Source organism: Euprymna scolopes, chromosome 45 (genome assembly GCF_053919585.1).
Source record: "Euprymna scolopes isolate OS-2025 chromosome 45, ASM5391958v1, whole genome shotgun sequence".
NCBI lineage: Eukaryota > Metazoa > Mollusca > Cephalopoda > Sepiida > Sepiolidae > Euprymna > Euprymna scolopes.
In genome coordinates this window covers 13,757,375-13,784,874 of record NC_136526.1, presented here as the reverse complement: position 1 = coordinate 13,784,874, position 27,500 = coordinate 13,757,375, and the positions used below count along the sequence as shown (strand labels likewise).

Sequence of the window (27,500 nt, the reverse complement as noted above, 5' to 3'; positions counted from 1 at the left end):
CGTTATGCATACATATTCGTAATGCCGTTGTTCAACCTTCATCTGGCAAATTTCATTTTTTTTCTAAATTTTCACACTTTTGCACCGATTTTTCCCAGCTAAAACCCAAATATAAAATTTCGCATGGGTTTGAATACCCTATATATTAAGTTTCATGTCTGTAGCCCAAAAAATTGGCAGGAGTTTGGTAGGCAAAATATTTAAAACAAATATATATATACATAAATATATATAGAATAAGGTATGTGTTTACTATAACGTTTTTACGCCAATATAAATCATGTAGAATATCTGCACGAATATAATTACACAAGATTAACTAATGATGATCATCACATAAAAAAAAACGAATTGATTAAAACTAGCGGGACCTGTGGAAATTCCACAAGGGACTAATTCATATGTAATATATTGATGTTGGCATTCTGTAGATGTTCAGTGTAAATGGAGATGCCCCGATATTATTGTATCTCTTTTGTTAAAACTGCAAAAGTATTTATCCAAGTTAGCAGGGACGCCTGGCAGAGCCTGGTTGTAAAAAACGCTTAAATATGATATTTTAATTCTTGCAGATTTTGTATATATTATTATAGAGTTAATGTTCTATCGATTTTTATATATTATAAAGTTGCGATTTCTAAAAAAAAAAAAAAATATATATATCCATATGACTTGGGTGCATTAGCTTGAGTCAAAACCGAAATAAAATCTTATGAATATATATAACTTGTTCCTTCAGCCATAATCGAAACCAAAACTTATGAAGAATTCTTGGTAAAATTATTCGTGATAAGAAATGGAAGTACATAACAATTAAACGACCCGGATGTAAGCGTGACACAGAAAATAACACACACGCTATCGTATTAATGGATCGATGAATGTTTAAAAAGAATATACAAATTAGCTACGTCTTTTGCAAATGATTGCAATTCCACGAGCCATATATAACAAAGTTGTGTTTTCTTTTTAAGTAAATAGAAAAAAGGGGTTTTAATATGAATTTCAATACATACAAAAAAAAAAATTATAGGAGTATAAATATATGTGTGTGTGTTAATTCTTATGATGTATCCGCATATTGTGAAGTATAAAAAAAATTCTTTTATATAAATAAAAGCCAATTTCAAACACCAAAAAAATAAAATGAATTTAAAGTGTTGCATGCTCCAATCTCGCTGTAGTCTTATGTATTTAATATCTCAATGTACTTTAAAATTTACAATGTTTTGTGTTTCTACAATTTTATAGATTTAAATGTACAATCACTTTTGATTAAATATGTTATATATATGTTGGATGTGATAACTAATGGCTACACATATGCAAACATGTTTCAGTGACCACCCTGCCAGGGAAAATCACCTCATCAGGCCAAGAATATCCATGAGAGGATATTTTTGGCCTGATGAGGTGATTTTCCCTGGCAGGATGGTCACTGAAACATGTTTGCATATGTGTAGCCATTAGTTATCACATCCAACATATTTATATTGCTCTGTCTTAACATTGAGCACTCTTTGGTTGACACATTTTGGTTTTGTTTAAATAATACTACCAATAATATAATATAATATAATATATATATATATATATATATATATATATATATATATATATATATATATATAGCCAGTAGAGTTTAGTTTCCTAGAAGTACATCCAATGAAACAACATGTGTCTACCAAAATAGTGCTCAGTGAGTGAACAGAGCAGGTATATTAATTTTATTTATACAAACATTAACATATGTGCATACATGTTTCTGTAATCACCCACGTTGGGGGATTACGTCTTCAGGCCAAGAATTACCTTCAAAAGTGACATTTCCACCAAATACATTTTTATAGGTAGATTAAAAGGCACCGGTCAGTACTTGGTTGACCATAGCTAAGGTTATTAACTTACAGACTCTAAGACAAGAAAACTAAACTCTCAAGTACCCTTTGCCATAAAAAGCCAAAAGTTAGGTTGGATGGGGCAAGGGGAAAAGAAAAAAGATGTTTATTATCTTCAAAGACCTCACTCATCCTTTTACCGTTTTTGTTTTTTTTTTGACTCCCACCCAGGTTGTATTTTAACTTGATAAACGAAATAGAAAAATGTATTTGGTGGAAATGTCACTTTTGAAGGTCTGAGCTCCAATCTATGGTCTCCTCCCACCCGCCGCCAAACTTGCATGAGAAACACTCTTGGCCTGAAGACGTAATCCCCCAACGTGGGTGATTACAGAAACATGTATGCACATATGTAGCCATTAATGTTTGTATAAATAAAATTAATATATATATATATATATATATATATATGGGTGTATGCTAATGAAAGCCGTTTGAATATGAGGTAGTATAAGCCTTCTCAAGTTTACAGTACTTTTTGTGCTGTTCCAGTGGAGGTTTTGATTGTGCTCTTTCGTCTTTGGTCTATCTTTTCAGGCCTTTTTGCAACCATTTTCTGTGTTGCTAACTGATGTTAAGTTTCTTTTTTATTATAATGAATTTTCAAAATGATGGTTTGTATTATTTGACAAACTGTTCCCATCTTTAGTGTTATTCGCACAACATTTTGGCCGATGTAACTTCCAACCTTCTTCTGTTGAACTCTATGATCTTTCTGTCGAGGCCTATGATCTTTCTGTCGAGGCCTATGATCTTTCTGACGAGGCCTATGATCTTTCTGACGAGGCCTATGATCTTTCTGACGAGGCCTATGATCTTTCTGTCGAGGCCTATGATCTTTCTGTCGAGGCCTATGATCTTTCTGACGAGGCCTATGATCTTTCTGTCGAGGCCTATGATCTTTCTGTCGAGGCCTATGATCTTTCTGTCGAGGCCTATGATCTTTCTGTCGAGGCCTATGATCTTTCTGTCGAGGCCTATGATCTTTCTGACGAGGCCTATGATCTTTCTGTCGAGGCCTATGATCTTTCTGTCGAGGCCTATGATCTTTCTGTCGAGGCCTATGATCTTTCTGTCGAGGCCTATGATCTTTCTGTCGAGGCCTATGATCTTTCTGTCGAGGCCTATGATCTTTCTGTCGAGGCCTATGATCTTTCTGACGAGGCCTATGATCTTTCTGTCGAGGCCTATGATCTTTCTGTCGAGGCCTATGATCTTTCTGTCGAGGCCTATGATCTTTCTGTCGAGGCCTATGATCTTTCTGTCGAGGCCTATGATCTTTCTGTCGAGGCCTATGATCTTTCTGTCGAGGCCTATGATCTTTCTGTCGAGGCCTATGATCTTTCTGTCGAGGCCTATGATCTTTCTGTCGAGGCCTATGATCTTTCTGACGAGGCCTATGATCTTTCTGACGAGGCCTATGATCTTTCTGACGAGGCCTATGATCTTTCTGACGAGGCCTATGATCTTTCTGACGAGGCCTATGATCTTTCTGACGAGGCCTATGATCTTTCTGTCGAGGCCTATGATCTTTCTGACGAGGCCTATGATCTTTCTGACGAGGCCTATGATCTTTCTGACGAGGCCTATGATCTTTCTGTCGAGCTCTAGAATTTGTGTGGAATCTTGAACAGAACACTTTATTTAGTCCACGGGGGTGACATGCTCTCTTTCCGTCAGCCACGACCAAATAGTTGTATTTTTAGTATTGCATTGCTTGCACTAAGAATTTAACCTTCAACCTCCAGAAGAGTGTCACTGAATTTTACGTAGTACTTTATCCTCGTTTACGTTGGCCTTGAAGACAAATTGTAGTCAGCTGGAAAGCAGGCAAACGGAAGAGGGTTCCACAGACGTGCAGTTCTAAGAAAGAAGCTTTGTTCATGGAATCTACGTTTATGTTTAGGCACAGATAAAGAGTGTAGGGAATTATTGATAGTGTGTTTGGCCAGACGGGTGTTTTTTGTGAAAGTTTTATGAGGGGGACCATAGATTGAAGCTCAGACGAGCACTTGCCATGAAAATAACGATAAAGCAAAGACAGGCTCGCAACATCTCTTCTGTGGGGAAGAGGTTGCAGGGAAGAGAAAAGGGCATCCCCTATTAAGCTAGGAAGTTTATTTATGCCAAGGTATGGGTGTTAACTTATATATCTATATCCTGCCAATTTATTATTTACTCACTAGGAGTAGTCACACAAGCATTTGCAGATGAATTTGCATTATCGCAACGGCCGCTTACCATTGATTTCTCGATTATTATCATTCACTAGAAGTTTTCACGCAACTTATTGTCAGTGATTCCTTCCTGATAATAACAACTGATCTTCCCTGGACTCTTTGAGTGACAACAAGTCTTCCTAGTTTTTGAGCACTTTCTAACTCGTTTGATAACCATTCTAAAGCATTTTGTGCTATCCCAACGTCCGTTTACCATAGATTTCTTACTGATAATGATTGTTGGCTTTCTCTGGAATTTAACTAGCAATAAGTTACTTAAAATTCTTGTATGCACTTCCATCTGAGTTTTAGTATTCCTCCTAGGTTTTTCCATCCTCCGTGATCCTTCATGACCATTTTGTGTGGTGCCACAATTTTTGGAGGGTAGGTGGTTATGTGATTTCTGGTACTATTATTATGTAAGGTGTGTAATGTTTTTAAATATATGCATGAAATGGTATAAAATATTGTTTTAGTATAGATATAAGATATTATTTTGAATACATATAACGTTCTTGAATGTATTTTTTTTTTAATTATTTTTACATTTTGTTTTCTTGCATTTTTTTTTTTTTTTTTTTTTTTACATTTTTTTTGTGTGTCAACTATATAAGCTCTGGCCTTTTTTCATGATTAATTCATTGAACTTGATCCTTATAAATATTGAAACCATAGTAGCAAGTTTAAGTCTCCCCTTCAATCAAGGCCAGAGAGTTGGAGGAATATATCGTACTTTGGGGTAATTGCCCGAAATCCAGGGGTAATAAAGTGCTCTTATATGTATGGTTGCCAAAAGAGCACTTTTAGCTAGTTGGTGCAATTACCCCAAAGTACGGAATGTGTGTGTATATATATATTTTGAAAATAATTTCTGACGAGGACGCTTCACAGAACGTCTGAAACGTGTAAAAACGATTTCAATGATTTAAAAACATTATTACAATGATCCAAACATAATTCTAAATGAAAAACCAAGACACGGAATAATAAAATAATGTTAAAAAATGCACATTGTTGGTGATTACCCCCTTATTTATATATATATATATATATATATATATATATATATATATATATATATATAAACTATTTGGATGTTATATCTTTAAAAGTTATTACAGGATAAGCTATCAAGAAATACTTCTGCTATTTTACACAATTTTATATATTGCTATATTTTTAGGATATATATATATATACTAGCAGGTCACCCGGCATTGTCTGATCGTAAAATATACTTAAATATGATATTTTGATTAATGCAGATTTTGTAATATTAAACTTCAAATATGTTATTATTTGCAGACTATTATTCTCATCTTTATTAGTTATTAATAAAGATAATAAAGATGAGAATAATAGTCCGCAATAAATAAATTAATATGAATAATATTCATCTCAATAATGAATTCCAATTAAAATAATATATATTCAAATATGTTGTGTATTTTAAATAATATATCTAAAGTTTTTATTCATGTCAATGTATAGCTTTCTGATAGGGTTAACGCGTTTAACTTGTCTCCTTAATTAAAAGTCCAAGATTAGAAACCAAATGCGTTTTTATCTCTTTTTTTATATATACTCTTCATCCAAACAATAAACAGTAGAGTCTCAGTAGATGGGATTCTCATATCAAAAGACGGCGGGGGGGGGGGTCATTCTCTAATCGGCTGCTGTATTCCTTGGATTTTATTAGAGGTTTAATATGACTTAGGAAGCCTCTTGACTTCATAGTCATCACATCTAAGACTATGGATAACTCTGTGAGGGTAGCTGCGCATGTAATTGTGAAGCAAGAGTTTTGCAATCTCTAACTGTACTTCTCCTGAATCAACACTGCTTGATTCCAATGGCAAGGAGAATCCCAAGATGACTCGAAGCATCGTTAGTTTCATGGCAGGTGCTCGTCTGAGCTCCAATCTATGGTCTCCTCCCACCCGCCGCCAAACTTTCATGAGAAACACTCGTCTAATTGAAAACACTATCAATAATTCCCCCCCCCCCCGCTCTTTATCTGTGCCTAAACCTAAATGTAGATTCCATGAACAAAGGTTCCTTCTTAGAACTGCAGACCTATGGAACTCCCTTCCGTTTTCCTGCTTTCCAGCTGACTATAATATGGCCGTTTTCCAGCCCAATGTAAACAAGTTTTTAATGAGCTGTTTCCCCTTAAGTAATCCAATTTACCAAATTTCCGCTACTAACGATTACTATGATATTGTCCCATTGACTACTGTACACTCTTTAACCCTTATCCTCGAGTGACCTCTGGGCCTTGATAAGTGGTGACTTTTTTTGTAAAAAATACTAATGCTGGAATAAACGGAGAGCACACACAGCATCAGATAATCTCAATTGGTCACCCATTTGGTACTGAGCAGGCTCAACGTTGCTTAACGTCGGTGATTTAGCGAGAACTGGTGTGTTAACGTGATTATGCCGCATATTGACTTCAGTGTATTATGAAAATAAAAATAAAACAACCTTAGTGTATTATGAAAATAAAAATAAAACAACCTTAGTGTATTATGAAAATAAAAATAAAACAACTTTCTCTACAATTAAATAAATTGTTGTGAGCAAATTATTTGGGGGAAGGAGGGGGGGAGGTGATCCAGCCTAAAATATAATTAAGGACGAAAAATACACACTGTTTCTATGCCTAAAGATGACATCATATCATCGAAAGTTGGTTAATTTTAAATCTAATTTATAAAACTCACTATGTCTGTCTGTCTCCATATTTTCAAACTCTATCTCCTCTGAAACGAAAAGTCGCAGAGCAGCACTAGCAGCCTCAAATGATTGAATTTTTTGTGGACCGTTCTTTTATGGATCTTTAGCCAGTTAAAATAGTTTTTAAGATGTCAAAAATGGGCCAAAATTGAAAAAAAAAAGAAAAAAAATGTTATATATTTTGTGCATTTATCTTAGTTTATTTTTAATTTTTAATCAGTTCATATGCGTGTCACGTTGGTACAGTGGTAACGTCACCTGCTTTGAATGTTACAGTTTCGGTTTCGATTCTAGCTGATGGCACCCAAATACATTTTTTTTTTTTTTTACTTTTGAAAACACAACTCTGTAATGATAGATACAGAATCTGGACAAATTTAATTATCATATTTAAAGCATATTTTACGAGCAAGCAAAACTGCCCCCCCCTCGCTTTTAAATACTTTTAAAAAATCTATAACTTCTGCATTGTACTGGCTTGTTAAACTTGAAAATTCCATTTCAAATTAACACGTTTACATCGAGGGGAAAGAAAAAAAAATCTTTAATAATTTAGGATTTTTAAATTTTTTTTATTAGCATCAGTTTGAAACTTTTGACTCCAGATATGTTGGCCATGGTAACCTTTATAGTTTCTATTTTCCCCAATTTGATGCTAAATCATGACATAGCAGGATATTTAAAAAAAATATCTAAAAATTGAATAATAATTATTTTTGCATAGTATCATGTTACGTGTGTGGTTATGTGTGCATACAGCTATATGTGACGGTGTACTTACAATTAAGTGTGTCTAGATATACATGTTTATATATATTTATATGTGTGTTTATGTATTTGAACGTGCATGTGTGTGCGTGTATATGATTCATACTCTGCTAAAATGGATGCGGTGTTTGTAAAATGATCATGATTGGCCATAAAGTGTAATAACTATTCCAAGTTGACTTTTAATGACAATTTTGGGTTCTTGTCCAGAATTCACTCTATATTAAAAAAAAAATAAAAATAAACAAAAATCTATCATATTCCAAATATCACGTAAATTGATCAAGTAGTTTTATTTTTAAGAAAATAACATTTTATGAGCAACCGAAGAGTGGCTGCCTTATCCACCATTTTGAAAACAATCTAAAAATTACAAAAACAAAGGGAGATAAATTAACAATAATTCAAACTTGCAAGATTTATGTTGTAATGCCGTAGCAGTATCAGAATTTTTGTAGGAATTTTTGACACCCCTAACACGAAACTGCGAATACAATATAAAAATCTCGTAATTTCTCTGTTAAAAGTGGGTTATTTATTTTCTTTATGGATTATACTTCCAAAATAAACTATTACAGTTGTTTTAAAAGTAATAGAATTTTTTTTTTTTTTTTTTTTAAAACAGTAATGAATTTTCCGAACTCAATATTTTTCAATTTTTAAACTTTAAAAATCTATCAAAATTTTTCTATTGATTCTATTTTTACGATATTTTCAGGGTCAATGTGAAATTTTATGTTCTTTCCAATAAACCGAATATAATATTTTAGACAAACGTTTTTTTTTAAATTCACGCCCCCCCCCAAGTGTCACCCATTTTCAACTTTCTCTTAAAAAGTAAATAATTAATTTATGTCAAATAGTTTTATATATCACAAATTGAAGAGAAAATGTCAATAAATAATATATTCAAATTTAAAACAAAACAAAAAAATCCCTTTTTTAGAAATTTACCTGTAAAGTCCGAAGTTTAAAACCTTTTTAAAAAAAAAAAACACATTGTTTTTTCTTTTTTTTTTTTTTTTAATGGAACCTTGGTCTTTGCTCCTTTAATTGAAAAAAAAATTAGGGCTTGAATTACATTTTTCGAGGAGTTATAAGCTTGGAAAGATAGGGTGGAATTATTCACTATTTTCACGAAATTTCTGACACTGCTAGTAATGCCTATGAATTGTCATTAATTGCTTAAAAATGATTTTCTTTTTAAAAATAAAATTACTTGATTAATTTACAGGATTTTTGGAATATGTTTTCGTTTTGTTGCAGTTACGTATATCATACAGATTTTTGTTTATTCATGTGTTTTAATGTGAGGGAAATCTGGACAACAACCCAATTTTTTTTTAAATGTCGTATGGCTTAATGTACGTGCACATCAGTGTTGTTCTCTTTGAACATTGTGTGTCTGTCTCTCTCTCTCTAATCCTTTCTGTCTTTATTTCCCTATCTTTCTACTTCCCTCTCTAGCCCTTTCTTTTTGTTTGTAATTTTTCTCACCTTTTCCAAGTCTCTCTCTCTCTCTTTTCCTTTCATTCTTTTTCATTTTCCCTCCCTTTTACTCACTCTCTCTCTCTCTATTTCTCTCTCCCTCTCTTTCTCTCTCTTTGTCTGTCTCGTATTCTCTTACCATTCCTCCCCACTTCCACTCTCTTTTCCTCTCACTTTCACTCTTTCTCTCATTCTCACGATCATTTTCACTCTCCTGCCCCTTCTGTCACTCAAGTATTTTTAGGCAGCAAACCTTCTTTGAATTATGTTTCATTTCATTTCTTTGTATTCAGATGGACTTTTAAATTTTTTTTCACTAGCTTTTGTTTTGTTTTATTATTTTTTTTTTTTTCACAAGAACAGATTTTTCTTCCAGATGAAAAAAAAAAAAAAATTTCCAACAAATGTTTCCATTTGTTATTGCTTGAATTTTGCTTTCGAAATAATACATCAATAATGATTATCACTCATATTAATATTTTCATTGATATAATATGTTAATCCACTTCGTGTTTGTACGTACATTATCGACTTTCACAATTAGTAACACCTGTTTTTCTATTATAATATTATATTTTAATAAAAAAAAGTAGATGTAAAAAAAATTGTTTTTGTAAATCAAGCAATCTTTTGTCAGTTTTCTTTAATAATAATTTCTTTATTTTTTGTGGCGTTTTTATTCTTTGTTGTGTTTTTTATATTCTCCAAGCTCTTAGCACATACAGCACCTAGCATTACCAAATAGTCACCCATTTTATTACTGGCCAGGCTCAACGGCACTTAACTTCAATGATCTAACAGAAACTGGTGTGTCAACGTGATTATGCCGTATATCGTTGTCTTATATCGTTAGAATATTTCCAAATATTTAGTTGTATCATTGAATTAAATGACACATTTGATGATATTAATATGGTTTAAATCATTGTAAAAAAAACATAATAATGTTATATACAGAGTGCTCACTAGAAAAGCGGGAAATTCGAGGTTGTAAATGCTATTACGACTGGCTTATTCGCTTCGATTTGCATGAACGACATTTCAAGCATCTATGAGTGTATTATGATGTTAGTCTTGGTAAAAACTTTATAAAACTTAATCTTTGTAAGAATAAATTACGGTTTGATAAATTTCACGCTTTTCTACCAACCGCCCTGTATTACAGTGAAGATATGACTTAAAATGCGTATAAGACCTACAAATCCGTCTTCAGCAATAAACATGTCAGTAAAGAATTGAAGTTGAAAGTATTTACAGTATCCATCGTAAGTATTTCCATGTATGATTCAGAAATATGGACATTGATGCTGTTCAAATGAAACTCCAGAGAAGAGTCATCCATATCATCTGACAAATGAACTTCTACAATGTTTTTTTTTTTTTTTCGCAACGTTTCGCTCTATGTAACCTCCGACCTTATTCAGGTGTATCTTCACTTAAAGCTCCTAAAATGTATTCTAGAATTATCCGTGGCATACTAGTTAAAGTATTTGGTTAAAATTCAGTTCTAATTTACGTTCTTCTGGAGGTTGAAGGTTCAATCCTCAGTGAAGGCGACACTAAAAATACAATTTTACCCAGTCATGCTTGATAGAACGAGCTCATGCTACCTCCATGGATTAAATTAAGCGTTCCGTTCAAAATTCCATGCAGATTTTCGAGTTTGGCAGAAAGATTCCAGAGTTTGACAAGATACACCTGAAGTAGGTCGGATGTTACATTAACTGAAACGTTGTGAAAATAATAATCCGAATACGAAAACAGTAGTCCAAAGAATTCAAATACTATGAATAATCAGTCCTCATCTCAAAAAATCAGAAATAAAAATCGCTACAGTCGCACTCTAACAAAATGAAATGCTATTATATTTAAAATAAATGTATAATATGTCATGTATATAACAAGACGGCCATCAGAAAAACTTGCACGTCACACACCTCAAAAGCTTAGATCATGAGAGAGACCATAAATGACATAGCTTGACCAAGTGCAATATTTCTGACAAAGGGGGAAGATTTGCCGTTTTCTGAGTCAGAATCTATTCCATCCAGCACTTATTGTTGACAAATTTTTTTACCTTGAAGTAGTATTTTTTTGTTCCTTACATCAAGTGGCTTCATGCCTTGTCTTGAACGATTATAAAAAAAAAAAAAAAGAATTGATAACAAACTTCATATCACTATCAGAATTGCACATTGAAAACATGAAGAAAATCATCAATATCTTCAAAGGTGTTCCAACCGAAATCACTAGATCTGTTGTTAACGCGTGACCTAAGGTGATATTCACCCAGGATGGGTTGAGTTAGTTCCCCCTGTAAAACACAGTGTCCCGGATGAACACAGACCATGAACACGATGGTCTGTAACAGCCAAGAGAGTAATTGGCAGTCAGTCCCGAGACCAGCACCAAACACTGTAGACCTATGGAATGTGGCTAGGTTCAACATCAGCTCTGATCGTGCACCATCATGTCTTCAGCTGGCCTCCCAGGCACCTTCACCAACTGTAGGATGTTTCTGAATTTATTGCTTTATGGCTGAATTCTGGTATATGGAGACCGAATGGTGCCAGAATTTGGGCTTTGGAGACCAAATGGTGCCAGAATTTGAGTATTGGAGACCGAATGGTGCCAGAATTTGAGTATTGGAGATCGAATGGAGCAAGAATTTGGGCATTGGAGACCAAATGGTGCCAGAATTTGAGTATTGGAGATCGAATGGTGCCAGAATTTGGGCATTGGAGACCAAATGGTGCCAGAATTTGAGTATTGGAGATCGAATGGTGTCAGAATTTGAGTATTGGAGATCGAATGGAGCAAGAATTTGGGCATTGGAGACCAAATGGTGCCAGAATTTGGTCATTGGAGACCGAATTGTTCCAGAATTTGGTCATTGGAGACCGAATTGTTCCAGAATTTGGTCATTGGAGACCGAATGGTGCCAGAATTTGGTCATTGGAGACCTAATTGTTCCAGAATTTGGTCATTGGAGACCGAATTGTTCCAGAATTTGGTCATTGGAGACTGAATGGTGCCAGAATTTGGTCGTTGGAGACTGAATGGTGCCAGAATTTGTTCGTTGGAGACCGAACGGTGCCAGAATTTGTTCGTTGGAGACCGAACGGTGCCAGAATTTGTTCGTTGGAGACCGAACGGTGCCAGAATTTGTTCGTTGGAGACCGAATGGTGCCAGAATTTGTTCGTTGGAGACCGAATGGTGCCAGAATTTGTTCGTTGGAGACCGAATGGTGCCAGAATTTGTTCGTTGGAGACCGAATGGTGCCAGAATTTGTTCGTTGGAGACCGAATGGTGCCAGAATTTGGGCGTTGGAGATCGAATGGTGCCAGAATTTGGGCGTTGGAGACAGAATGGTGTTGGGTCGATTAATCATAATCAGCAACTGAAAAAATCAAAACTTTTTGGGGAATGAGAATCGGAAAAAGTTATGCCTATTTTCCTGATGCCAAAGCAATTCCTTAATTTAAAAAAAAAAAATCTTCCACTGCTGGTAGTAATAAAAAAAAAAAATCCTTACTGTTTTTATACTTCCAGTAAAACTAAAATCTATACATCACACCCATACAAGTGTGTTTTCATGTCTGAGAAAATATCTGCACATTTAACATGTTACTTTATGGTAATCAGGATAAAATAACAACTTTATAGTTAAATATTTCGAGATTTATAAAGAATCAGAATCAGTAATTGTATCGAATCGGGAAAAATACTGGAATTGTCCAATCACTAATATATAGGTCGAGCAATCTCAGCTTTTTGAGATATGCAGTTATCATCGGCGGCAAACACTGTGGACCAGAGCTAGGTTCGACGTCGGTTCTGATCGTGTACAATCATGTCTTCAGCTGGTCTTCCAGGCATTTTCATCAACCATAGAGCGTTTCTGAATCTTTTGCTGAAGTCTCCTGAATTGTTGCAACACAAAGAGAGTGGTTGAAAGAAATGATTCTGCTTCAGATTCCAATTTGGGTATTGGAGACCGAATTCTGCAAGAGGACTGGCAGAATTCGGTTGAGGCAGGATATATAGGTTGAATACTATCAGTTTTTTTTGTTTTTTTTAGATTGTGGGGATCCCCTTGTGCAATCAGGTGGCTGCTGACAGGCCCTGGGTGTGGCAGCAGGACTTGGCGCCAGCTCACAAGTTCAAAGAGACCCAAGATTGGCTTCAGAAGGAGCATTATGACTTTGTACCTATTTCTCACTGCCCCCCCTCCTCCCTGACCTGAACCCACTGGACTACTTCATTTGGTCATATGTTGAGAACATCACCAACATGACCTCCGGTTACAAAGCCAGCCTGATCGCCACCATCCGCCGAGCTCCTGCTGGCGCTTGTGGAAAAGGCATGCTCCCAGTTTCAAATCTGTATTGAGGTGGTGGTTGAAGCTGAAGGCAGCTACATTGAATATATGTCAGCACTACTACATAATCAAGTCATTTGAATTGATTTTTTTTAATTAAAGTTTTAAAATAAAGCTGTAGTGTTGTTTTATTTAGGGTGACAAATTTATCGTTCCACCCCATACATATTTATAATGTGTATTTCTCCATAAATTTAATTCCAAAAGATTCTGCATGTAATAATAATGGTCATTGGTCAGGTCTCATAGCTGTAGAGGAGGATTGTCTGAATAAGCATCTGATAAATTCAGACTTTTATGCCTATAATGACCTCTGGTCAAGACCACAGATGCAGGCGACTAAAAACATGTAGGGCCTTGTTGATTCAGACATCTTCTCCTGTTGTTAACATTATGATGGGAACCAAATTACCAAGTATACAGTGATGTTGTTGACTTCTTTTTTTTTAATGGAAATCACTCCAGACAAGGCATGAAGCCACTTAATATAAAGAGCTTAAAACAAAATTGAAAACTAACCAACAATAAGTATTATATTCTTATATATAATATATATTATATTATATTCTGGCCCAGAAAACAGCAGTTCTTCCCCCTTTGTCAGAAATAGGGCTTATGGAATATGAGGCCTAAAAGACGAAATAATACTACTTGGAATACTGAACTATTCCATGACGTTATTTACGTTCATGGCATCACTTCCGAGTAACGAGAACCGTTTTACCAAAAGAGTTAGGGACAGACTCACGTACAATATGGTCGTCACCACTCATCTAGCAGTGAGCAAAGATATTGCTTGATTATCTTTTTTGTGTATTTTTGTTAATACATATTTATTTAACTGTTACTGTGTGTCTTCCTCGTCAATTATTCAACAACTAACTAACACTACAACATAAGGGAAGCGACCTGCGATAAATACAGATGAAAACCAACACTGAAGTTGGTTATTGCAATTCTTTAAAGAATCAAAATTGGCTTCTAGCGTTCCGGACATTTTGTTTATGTTTTGTCCTAATTGTTTTGTCAAGGTTCCTTGACGGACATTTTTATTTTCTCCTTTTGATTATTATTCCATTATTTTCATTTTCCTAACACTTTTCCTTTCCTTTCCTTTCCTTCAAACAGAGTAGCAAAAAGAAAAAGAAAACAGACTTTATCCCCTACAGAGATTCCGTTCTCACATGGCTCCTCCGAGAGAATTTGGGTAAGTCAGTTTTAACTTTTTTATTATGCAACCATCTCCCTAGCCATGATGTTTGGACTACCTGCTCCTCGCACAACTAACAGCATGCAGACCTTCTTGATCTTCCCCCTAATTGTGGCGTTCAAACATTCTGCTTTTGTCCTCTCAATGAAGACTTGCCTCTTCTCTAACCGACTATCCTCAAACCACGGTGTTCTAGCTAACTGCCCCCCTCTAAATCACAATTTCTGTCTGCTCCATCAGGTGACATTCTAACTGTCCTCCACTAAATCACAATTTCTGTTTGCTCCATTATATCATGTTCTAACTGTCCTCCACTAAATCACAATTTCTGTTTGCTCCATTATATCATGTTCTAACTGCCCCCCAATAAATCACAATTTCTGTCTGCTCCATCAGGTGACATTCTAACTGCCCTCCACTAAATCACAATTTCTGTTTGCTCCATTATATCATGTTCTAACTAACTGTCCTCCACTAAATCACAATTTCTGTTTGCTCCATTATATCATGTTCTAACTGCCCTCCACTAAATCACAATTTCTGTTTGCTCCATTATATCATGTTTTAACTGTCCCCCAATAAATCACAATTTCTGTTTGCTCCATTATATCATGTTCTAACTGCCCCCCAATAAATCACAATTTCTGTCTACTCCATCAGGTGACATTCTAACTGCCCTCCACTAAATCACAATTTCTGTTTGCTCCATTATATCATGTTCTAACTAACTGTCCTCCACTAAATCACAATTTCTGTTTGCTCCATTATATCATGTTCTAACTGCCCTCCACTAAATCACAATTTCTGTTTGCTCCATTATATCATGTTTTAACTGTCCCCCAATAAATCACAATTTCTGTTTGCTCCATTATATCATGTTCTAACTGCCCCTTAATAAATCACAATTTCTGTCTACTCCATCAGGTGACATTCTAACTGCCCTCCACTAAATCACAATTTCTGTTTGCTCCATTATATCATGTTCTAACTGCCCTCCACTAAATCACAATTTCTGTTTGCTCCATTATATCATGTTCTATCTAACTGTCCTCCACTAAATCATAATTTCTGTTTGCTCCATTATATCATGTTCTAACTGTCCTCCACTTAATCAACAATTTCTGTTTGCTCCATTATATCATGTTCTAACTGTCCTCCACTAAATCAACAATTTCTGTCTGTTCCATTATATCATGTTCTAACTGTCCTCCACTAAATCAACAATTTCTGTTTGTTCCATCATGTGATGTTTTGTCTAACTGCCTGCCTACAACCACTGACATTTTTCCAACTTCTAAACGATTGTGTTTTCTCCAAGTGCTTCACCCTCAAACCACAGCAATCTATCCAAATTTAGCCTTCCGTCTAACTGTCCACCCCTCCAGCCATGATGTTCACTTTTTCTAAGTCAAACTTTTCATTTCTGTCTTACAACTCTGGTGCATGTTGGGGCAGGATTTGGTGCTTGTCCAGAATCCCCACCCCTTGAAAAAAACAAAAATAAATAAAAATCTTTATGATTGTGACAGAAAGAAAATATTGTACAAAAGAAATCATGAAAATTAACCAAGTAGTTTTATTTTCATAAAAAAAAAAAAAAAAAAATTTTTCAGGATGAGCAATGATTTTGTGATGCCATCTTAAAAACAGTCTGAAGAAACAAAGGAGATAACTCCAAATAATTGCAAAACTTGCGAGATTTTAGAAAGACTTTCTGGGTTTGTATTACTGTACACATAGATTCGAAAAAGTTGTCAAAAAACAAATATATAACAAATAAATGTTATCAAAGGCAAGATAAGTTACTTTTCTACCTAACTGGATATGTTTTTAGTGTTTTTATTTAATGTAACATGTTTATTCAGCTCGAAAAACATACAGGTTTACCGATGTATTGGAAAATTTAAAATGGCGCCCGAATCTCTCTTTGACACTGTAAGTTTGGGAAAAGGAGTTAAAAGTAAAAAAACTAGACAAAATACGGTTTAAAACTCGCTCAATATATGTTACCATGACATAGGCTGACATATATTCAGTGGGTTTTTAACAGTATTTTGCATATTTTTTATTTTTATCTCCTTTTCCCAACTTACCGTGTCAAAGAGAGATTCGGACGCCATTTTAAATTTTCCAATACATCGGTAAATACTGTATGTTTTTTTAGCTGAATAAACATGTTACAATCAATAAAAACACTAAAAACATATCCAGTTTGGTAGAAAAGTAACTTATCTTGTCTTTGATAACATTTATTTGTTATATATTTGTTTTTTGACAACTTTTTCAAATCTATGTGTACAGTAATACAAACCCGACGTTCTTTACATCGGAAAGGGGGAGCATTGGATAAAATTCACTTTATTCATAAAAATAAAACAACTTGACAGATTTACGTGATTTTTAGTGTACGATATTTTTTTTCCATCATGGGTACATACATTGTACAGATTTTATTTATTTTTGTTTTTTTCATGGGGAGGGTAAAGATAAGCACCTGGGGAGGGTAAAGTTTCTTTTTTATCCAATTCTCTTTTCAAAAATACATGTAAGACAGGTTTTCTTCCATATTTAAAAAGAAAATTTAACTTTAATAATAAATGGTATCTTTTTCCCACTCCTTTTCAGGTGGTAACTCCAAGACAGCAATGATAGCTGCCCTGAGTCCTGCAGACATCAATTTTGATGAAACTCTCAGTACACTGAGGTAAATAAAATAAAAAAAAATTCTTTCATTTAAATTTTTAATGCACTTTGAATTATTTTTGTCTTTAATTTGTCATATTTCATTTTTTTAGTCTTCAGTTTTTTTTTTTTTTTTTTTTTTTTTTTTTTTTTACAAGAGAGTCACCACTTCGCAAGGCCCAAAAGCCACTTAAGGATGAGGGTTAATGAGTATCAGTAGATTGGTGAAACAACACCATAAATGACAAAGTTCTCTCTGATTCTCTCTCCTCTGATCTCGAGCACGTGGTTCAGTCGGGGAAGACGTGGCTGGTTACCTTTAATGCATCTAAAACCAAACTCCTATCTTTACATCATCAACGCTCTGATCCCCATCTGGCATCAATTGAAATGGATAGCTCTTGTCTAGGAGAAGCCCCATGTTTTGATAAGCTTCTGGGTTTGTCCTTTACTCCTGATCTGAAATGGAACACGTACATCAAGTCTGTTGCCAAGGTCGCTGAAAAGATGGTGGGATCCTTCTACTGCTCCAGAAGATATCTCACTACTGATGCAATTCTCTATCTATATAAAAGCCAAGTATGTCCAAGGATGGAATACTGCTGCCATATCTGGGCAGGAGCTGCTAAAAATAGCCTATCCTGCCTTGACAGAGTACAAAATAGACTTCGTGGCTTAGTGGGGGATGCCCTTTTCTCTACCCTGCAACCTCTCTCCCACAGAAGAGACGTTGTGAGCCTATCCTTGTTTTATCGCTATTTCCATAGCAGGTGCTCGTCTGAACTCCAATCTCTTGTCCCCCCTCGCCAATCTTTCACGAAAAACACCCGTCTAGCTGAATCCACTGTGAAAAATTTCCCCCACTCTTTATCTGTGCCTAAATCAAAATGTAGATTTCATGAACAAAGCTTCTTTCTTAGAACTGCATGCCTGTGGAACTCTGTTCCATCTGCCTGCTTCCCATCTGACTACAACCTGGATGTCTTCAAGTCCAATGTAAACAAATTCCTGATGAACCGCCCCCTTAAGTGAACATTTCATTAAATCTCCTCACTAACGTACTGTACTTGCAATAACTCTTATCCCTGAGTGGCTTCCGGGCCTTGATAAGTGGTGACTACCGTGTAAAAAAAAAAAAAAAAAAAAAAAAAATGATCAGTGAATAGTGGAAATTGTTTAAAATTTGATTATTTAAAGAAGATGTTTTAACAAGAATTTGTTTACATATTTTTTTTTTTTTTTTTTTTTTGAATCCTTGAGATGAGGCTTCATAATTTTTGCAGACTGTTATCCTCATCTTCATAGTTGTTGGTATTTCACCACATTTCGGCCAACTAATCCTCTGGCCTTCTTCATATTTCACGTTTTAGTCTTCATTTTTTTTTTTTTTGTCCCTTGACAAAGGAGAGATCGGACTTAGTAATTCACTTCTGTTTCTCTGTTCGCCCGTCCGTTCGCACTTTTCTCAAACTGGTGGGAGCCAAGCTGCTGCTCCACTACTTTAAATTTGACGTTCTGAACATACAAATCTCTTGCATTTTTTTTTATTCTTTTGCAATCGTTGCTGGCAGTCCTAAGGCTGGCTTTAGTTTCATGACATTTATTACGCTGGAAACAATGGAAATAGTGATTTCTGTGCACAATGGCAGTGGCACATTCTGGAGTGAACCAAGGCTGGCTGTTGGGCTTTGGGCTGGAATTTTTTTGGCGGGTATGAAGCGGTCTATACTCGCAATAAACTGTTGGTACAGAATCTGCCAGGAGAAACATTCTATTGATCTCCAAATTCAGCAAATGAAAGCTCAGTAAACCTCTTGTGGTTCTTAAATGTCTTATGTACATTTTCTTCATTTGAATAAAGATTTTACTTTTTTTAATTTCTTACTTGAGTTATTTCAAAGAGATCAAGGAGCCCCCATTTAGGGCTAACACTTGATTCTGTCGTGCGTTTCTCTTTTAGAACTTCACTGCAGTTTGGTATCCAGTTTTATCGAATTAATTTTTTTTTAGTTTTTTTTTTTCCATCAGACTAGTTGCCTATACCAAAACCGATATAATGCTAATCTCTTTCAATGACCATATCATTTGCAAGTCATTCACTAATATGTTGAGTATTTTTTTCTAATTCTAAAACACGTGGAAATTCAGTTCCTAAAACAACTGTTTGTATTTTTTTTTTTTTTTTGAATGTTCAATTCAAAATAATTTTTTTTTTTTTTTTCTTATGCCTGCAGATATGCTGATCGTGCCAAACAGATCGTATGTAAGGCTGTTGTCAATGAAGATCCAAATGCCAGATTAATCCGAGAATTGAAGGAAGAAGTTGCCAGACTCCGAGAACTTTTAGTCAATGAAGGAATTGAAATCACTGATGGTCAGTAGAATTTTCTTTTTTTTTTTCTGAACAATAAAAACTTTGATAAGATATGAACAAGAAATGGAAAAATTTTGATAAGATTTGAACAAGAAATGGAAAAATTTTGATAAGATTTGAACAAGAAATGGAAAATTTTGATAAGATTTGAACAAGAAATGGAAAATTTTGATAAGATATGAACAAGAACAAGAAATGGAAAATTTTGATAAGATTTGAACAAGAAATGGAAAATTTTGATAAGATATGAACAAGAAATGGAAAAATTTTGATAAGATTTGAACAAGAAATGGAAAATTTTGATAAGATATGAACAAGAACAAGAAATGGAAAACTTTGATAAGATATGAACAAGAAATGGAAAAATTTTGATAAGATTTGAACAATTGAAAAGTTAAAAATTTCATATTTATGATGTTTAATTGAATTCAAATAATTTTGTAGATGTATTTCAAATATGGTGTATTACAGGCCGCACACATAAATATATTGTAATTTTATGACGTAAAGGCAGGTATAGATATACATAACTAATCTATGAGAAAACAATTAAACATTGATATATAAATAGCGCAATTAGAAATAACAAAAGAAAACATTCAAACGAAGATGTTAATCTGGACATTGTCCGTCTTTTCTTTTTAATCATTTCGTTTTCCTTTGCTGTTTTTTTTTAGCCAACACACCTGTCAGCCAAAAAGAAATCAAACGAGCTCGTAAAGAGTCAATGTCAGCAGATGGGGACGACCCCGTTGAGCGGCTCCAAATGTCTGAAAAACTGATGGCTGAGCTGAACGAGTCTTGGGAGGAGAAACTCCGCAAGACGGAAGCTATCAGAAAAGACAGGTGAGTCATTTTGATCCAATACTTCTTTATCTACTATCAATTTGGCTTAGGATTTATGAAAGTTTTTTTTTTTTTCCTTCTTTCTGACAGGAAACAAACAATTAACAAAAAAAAGTAGAATCTCATATTTTGGTGTTAACATACAATAATACCAAAGAAATTCATCGTATTAGATTTCAGTTAGTTGTACATAAAATGCATTGCAATTCAACCTTGAGTTCTGTAACAACTTTTTGGTTTGTATTACTGAACACATAGATTCGAAAAAGTTGTCAAAAAGCAAATATATAACAAATAAATGTTATCAAAGGCAAGATAATTAATTATTTAATGTAACATGTTTATTCAACTCGATTTCAAGGTGAAAAAATTAACGTTTTTGGCCAATTTTTCGATATTTGTCGGGCGAAGGATGGGGTTTTCATATGAGACCAAGTTTGTGAATTTCTGTTCTGTCTGTCGAAAGTTTTTAGCAGACACACAAACATACATTTTCGCCTTTATATATATACTAGCAGGGGTACCCGGCGTTGTCCGGGTGTTTGTAGGTGTGTGTGGTGTTAAATAAAAAAGAAACCGGGAGGATCGAAGCCGAAGCCCTGAGGCGAAGTTTGAAAATAAAATCGGCCAGCCAGAATGAGTTAGTGAAAGATGTTTGAAAGTCATCAAGCCTTACGACGACGATGTAAGCATTGTTATAAGCGAAGTAAGAAAAGAAAACAACATTTTAATTAAGATTTAAAAAAAAACACAAAAAATCTAACGTAAGGCAAACAAACGTTGAAAACAGAAAAACGAACACGTGAAAAATGGTTTAAATGAGGCTGTTTCGATATTAAAATTTAAAAAATCGGTGGATACCCGGGTGTCGCTAAGAATAAGCGAAGTAAAAAAAAAAAAAGAAAAAACCAGGAAAACGAACGTTACATGAAAAATGGCTTAAATAATACAGGGTTCAATATTTAAATTTAAAAAATCAAGAAAAAAAAAACATCTCACACCACGTTTCGAACCCAAAACGTTTAGATAATGAATAAACATGTTAACCAACTGCGCTAAAGCGACGGAGATGAAATTTACTCGGTTTTTCAACTATTTGAAGTAAATCAGGCCACGACGTCATCTGATGCATGCGTAGAATCTGGCATCGTTAAGAGAAACCCGTTTTTGTTGACCCCCCCCCTTCCGTGGAAAATTGTCGTTTTTGGCCAATTTTTTGATATTTTTCAAGCGAAGGATGGGGCTTCGATATGATATCGAGTTTGTGAATTTTCGTCGCGTGTGTCGAAAGGTTTTAGCAGACACACAAACACACAAACAAACATACATACATTTTCGCTTTTATATATATAGAAGATTACTTAGAAGCCATTAATTTCCGAAAATTTTCACTGCCATATTCAGATCCCTTGCATAAAAGTACTCTTATGTGGCAAATTTCATTGCTTAATGTTGTTTTAACAAAGATATAGCATTTTTACTGAAAAAATTAATATAAAAAAATATGGCAAAACACATAGTGATGGAGAGTGAAAAATATCCAAACAAAATCACAAAAATAATCATAACTTCATATTGGTATACAATAAGTCATATATATAATCAAATGTCGTAGATATATAATCAAATGTCATAAGTCATAATCAGATTGTCAATAGATTCTTTCTCAGATCAAGCTATTTTTACATTATTGAGTTATTTTGGACAATTTCTTTTTCTTTTTTTAATGTGTATTGCTATTTCAATTTTTTTTATTATTATTTTTTTTTTTTGTTTGTTTATTCACATTTCAAAACTCTTTTTCAGGGAGGCTGTTTTGGCAGAAATGGGTGTTGCCCTTCGGGAAGACGGTGGCACTATTGGTGTCTTCTCACCAAAGAAGGTAACTTCTATCAATATTTAAATGTAGGGACATAAAAAAAAATGTTAAAAACAGGATTTTTTTTCACATAGAGTTAGAAAAATCATGAGATTAAAGTGGTGGAAAATTCCATTAGGATTCAAATTAGAGTTAGAGAAATGTGTCAGGATACAGGGTGGAACGATAAAATTATCTCCCTAGAGAAGATGACATGATTCCATTTCCATTTGATGAAAACCGGTTTTCTGCTTTTGTTGCAAACTATCTACTAGTTGGCCAGTTGTGTACAAATCCCAAGAGCGATAGGAGCCTTATATCATGTCTGAAAGGGAAACTATGTTCAACATGCGAGATTGGAGAAGCCTTGCTATACAACTCATGCTCTCTACAACAGGACCATTGCCAGCACCCTCAAAATGTATCGCAGGATTGCCACAAATGACAGGGACATGTCCAGGGTGATGAAAACAAAGTTTGCAGACATGGTTATGATCTTTCATGTGGTTTCAAGTGAAGGCTACACCAAAGTGTACTTGGATGTGTTGAAAAGTGTGGTGATCCCCTGGTGCAATCAGCTGGCAGACCCTGGGTGTGGCAGCAGGACTCTATACCGGCCCACAGTCCAAAGGGACCCAGACTTGGCTTCAGAAGGAGTATTAAGACTTTGTACCCTTCCCTCACTGACCCTTCCCTCCTCCTTCGACCTGAACCTTCTAAACTACTCCATTTGGTCAGATGTCGAGAACGTCACCAACATGACCTCTCACAACACCAAAGCCAGCCTGATCATTGAGTATTCACCGAGCTCCTGCCGACGCTTGTGAAAAAGGCATCCTCCCAGTTCTGGACCCGTAATGAGGCGGTGGTTGAGGCTGAAGACGGCTACATTGAATAGATGTCAGCTCTACTACATAATCAAGTTACCTGAATTGATTTTTTTTCAATAAAAGTTTTAAAATAAAGCTGTAATATTGTTTTCTTTAGGGTGGCAATTTTATTGTTCCACCTTGCATGTCATTAATAGCATTAAGAGAAAGTCAGTAGTTGCACAAAGCCGATAAGATGTTGAGATCATCATCATTATCTGCTGTGGGGAAAAAACCGAAAAAATGATCTTCAGTCTGTAGTTGAATAGAGGCATTAAATGATTGATAACATTTAATGCTACTAAGACAAAACTCCTTTCCTTTCATAATTACAAGAAACCTTTTCAACCACTAATTGTCATGACTAATAATACCTTACCTAAGAGTTTTAGCCCAGTCAAACCTTCCGTCAGTACTCACTATGTTACAGCAATGCCAGGTAAAGCCGTTTCACAAGTAAGTCGGATTCTACCTTTTTAGGCGACTACGTGTGAAAAGAAAGAAAAGGCTTGAAGTTTTGTTCCAAGTTCTGCAGAAGGGCAGAAAAGAAAGTCCTGTTCTGCAGAATCAGCAGAAAAGAAAGTCCTGTAAAGTCAGCAGACGAGCAAGTCCCAAAAATCACACACACACTAAAGTACTCTTAAAGCTGCAGCAGTTCACCGATACGATCACACTGACGTCGATCCTAGAAAAGACACCCCCATGTTCCAAACACACTCCCTTTATCCTTCCGGCGTTCGTCCTCGGCCAATCAGCAGCCAAAGAACGGTCACGTGGGGCCCAGTCATGATCGCACAATCTACAAGATGAGGACGGCGCCATTTTGGAATTTCTTTCATGTTTCGGTCATGTACGTACGCACACCGTAGGAGTGTTCCAAGGTAAGGCATGACGCGCAGACACATGGCCGCTTCCTCCCTTCATTTTCTTCGATTCTACAGCAGGTTATATATGCAGCCTGCCTGACTCAAACCTCCCAACGGAACTCCTTTACGGTGAACTGTCCAAAGGAAAAAGACCCACAGGAAGACAACAGAAATGGTTCAAGTACAATCTGAAGGTCTCCCTTAAACAATTTGGTTTGTACTCTTACTCATGGCCAAAACTAACCCAAGACAGATATTTCTGGCGTGCCACAACTCGCAAAGGGGTTACAATGGAATGGAACGATTACATGAAGAATGCAAGAGAAAACGTGACATTAGAAAAGACAGAGCAATCAACATCTCTGATACAGAATCATCCCACAGGTGTCCAACACGCGGGAAATACTTCAGAGCTCGAATCGGTCTAACAAGCCATCTTCAAACCCACAGAACAGTTGCATGATCAAGGTCATCTTTGCAAACGATGGACAAGTATCATCATCCATATAGGTATATATACCTGAGAGTTCATCATTCAAACTTGTTCACCTAACATTTACAGACGGTATGACTAAAACCTTACCAAAACTGCTTCAAAGAAGGTGGGCTCCCTCTGTCAGACTAGAAAACTATGTACACTTGCCAGTATCCTATATTTCTACATAGCCACCATTTGACCATGCTTGAAATATTGTGTCATCGGGTTTGATGCATCAACCATTAGTCTCTCCCTATCAGACAGGGTTCAAAAAAAGAGTCTCCAATCTAATAGTTCCTACACTGTCAACCAAGCTTCGACCACTGTCGTATCACCGCAATGTTGCATCCCTGGATTTGTTTTACAAGTAGCTTAATTAACCTATATACTCCCAACTAACCTAGGCTCGTGCATCTACCAATAGTCTTTCGCTCTTAGACAAGGCCCAAAAAGTGTATCAAATCTAATAGATCCCGCACTGTCAACCAAGCTCCAACTCCTGTCTCATCGCCACAATGTTACATCCCTGTGTCTATTTTACAAGTATTCCCGACTAACCTGACAAGCAGCAAAATCCCACCCCCTTCACTGTTCAGGTCTCTATATGCCAGAAAGCCTTTTACTCTAATAGTTTCTTCTCTTGAACTGCTAGACTTTGGAATTTCCCTTTCTGTTTCCTGTTTTCTTGGCTGTGCTAACCTACAGAAGTTTAAATGTAATGTGAAGACATCTTGCTGCTCAACTCCCCACAGTCCCCTGATTGACACGATCCCGAATAGTTGCCCCTTATGTTCCAAGTGTCAATATGCCTTGTTTGGAGTGAAAAAAGAAAAAAAAAGACTTGTGTTTAGATGCCTTGTTGTCCCCCACCACTCTGTTGTACACCACTGGAGAAGAAAAAAGAAAAAAAGCATTGTTGAACTCGAAATGGTCTTTTTGCTTGCATCATTTCCAACGGCTACTATTAATAAACACACATCACAATAACAATGAAAAAGAAGAGGAAAGAGAACAAACCGCTGCTACATGTCATCAAACCAACAAAATTCCAGTTGTGTACATGAAAAGCTGCTGTCCAGATAATCTGTTGGATTGAAGAATTAGTTTGTCTAGTACTGCATCACTCTGTCAGCGGGGTAATATTCAGAGGGGTGAAGCCCCTTCCCTCAAAAAAAAAAAAAAAAAAAAAAAAAAAAAACAGATTATCTGTAGATTCTGGTTGTCAGCCTGTTATGTTTGATCCTGGTGACTGAGTAATTTCTCCACTTTGGCTAGATGGGAGATCAGAGAGTCAATCAGCTGGTCACATCATACCCTAGTATCTAAGTTTATACCTAAACTGTAGGTACTTGTACAGTTTAATCAGGACATTAAAAAATGAAAATATTGAAAAACAGGTTATATTGTATGTATCCATTATGAAATGAAATTCTGTGAAAACAGATTTCACTTAATTTCATGAAGTAATTTTTTTTGTTTCTTTTTTTACAGTGAAAAAAAAACAATTTATGATATTGAGCAAAAGGTAGTCATGTTTCGATTTTTAGGAAGAAAAGCTAGTATTAAAGATGGGGAGGGAGTGTCGGCGCTTAAACTTGAGTTATCTCCCCGTGGCTTGTTCAAAAAATTCAAAGATGTCTACCTTCATTGCGCTCTCATAAAAACATGTTTTTCCACTGTAAAAAAAACGAACTACTTGATAAAATTAAGTGGAAATTTTTTTTTTTTTTTTTTTTCTCGGAGATCTTCAGTCCAAAACGGATACGTACAATATAACCTTTTTTTCGATATTTTCATTTTTTTATGTCTTGATTAAACTGTACAAGTACCAAAATGTATTATTCATCCTCGTTCTTCAAACAATGAAAACCTTGTTTCGGAATTTTTGAGATGAGGATTAGTTATTTGGACTACTGTTCTTATCTTGTGTCATTTTCACGTTTCGGTCAATGTAACCTCCGACCTTCTTCAGTTGCATCTTCTCAAGCTCTGGAATGGTTCTATCAAACTCTGGAATTTGGACGGAATTTTGAACGAAACCCTTTATTTACTTCACAGGGGTAGCATGCTCTTGTTCCATCAGCCATGACTATTTTTCGATCATCCACACTGAGGATTGAACCTTCAACCTTCAGGAGAATATCACTTTTTACAATTGATTTTTCCAAGCACTTTAACCTGACTTTTCCTTTTTATTATCATCTCAAATTGGTACTAGAGGCGGTGGCATGGGGTCAGTCACGCCGAGAATGAAGATTACTAATGCCAAGGAGTAATGTTTTCAAAGAATAATGTTTTCTGGAAGTGGTGTTGCTGGTGGGGTGCTCACGTTACCTGTTCTTAACTAATGATGGTACTCTCCGTGAAATTTTTCTCTAAGAGTGATGTTGCATTGTTTTGATGACTGAACTTAAGCATTCATCACTTTAAAGTTTCATATCTCTGTTGCAGATATTGACAGTGTGAAACTCTAAGAAAGCAACCCCTGTCATAAACGTGCATCAGGACTAGAGATACGTCATTGAATTCCTGGCAAAAGTGTATTGAAAATGATGGTGACTATGTAGAAAAATCAATTCTGGAGCACAAAAGGTCATTCGTTTTAATGGCACCACTTCCGTCTTCATAGCTCTTCGACTTTTTTTATTTTAGTTAAAAAAAAAAAAAAAAATATAGGATGCATTTGATTTGGAACAACTCTCGTACACTGAAATTAAAAAGTTGATCGGTAGATTTTATCGTGTGGTAATTTTGCAAATAGAATGAATACTTTTAGCACCTTTGTTTATTTTTCCCCTTTTTTTTTTTCTTCCTAGACTCCAC

General features: G+C 35.3%; 1 protein-coding gene across 50 annotated transcripts in view; it reads left to right on the top strand.

Moving 5' to 3' along the window:
* The window catches only part of LOC145269265 (kinesin-like protein unc-104), a 649,720-nt gene that overhangs the window by 356,548 nt on the left and 265,672 nt on the right, over positions 1-27,500 (top strand). For all 50 annotated transcript variants that reach the window (XM_080124920.1, XM_080124904.1, XM_080124897.1 and 47 more), the window contains 6 exons: positions 14,623-14,701; positions 17,330-17,408; positions 19,621-19,760; positions 20,438-20,606; positions 22,413-22,488; positions 27,494-27,500. The exon at positions 27,494-27,500 is cut by the window's right edge and continues 73 nt beyond it. In XM_080124920.1, coding sequence (XP_079981046.1) covers positions 14,623-14,701; positions 17,330-17,408; positions 19,621-19,760; positions 20,438-20,606; positions 22,413-22,488; positions 27,494-27,500 — 550 coding nt within the window. The remainder of the gene's footprint in view (positions 1-14,622; positions 14,702-17,329; positions 17,409-19,620; positions 19,761-20,437; positions 20,607-22,412; positions 22,489-27,493) is intronic.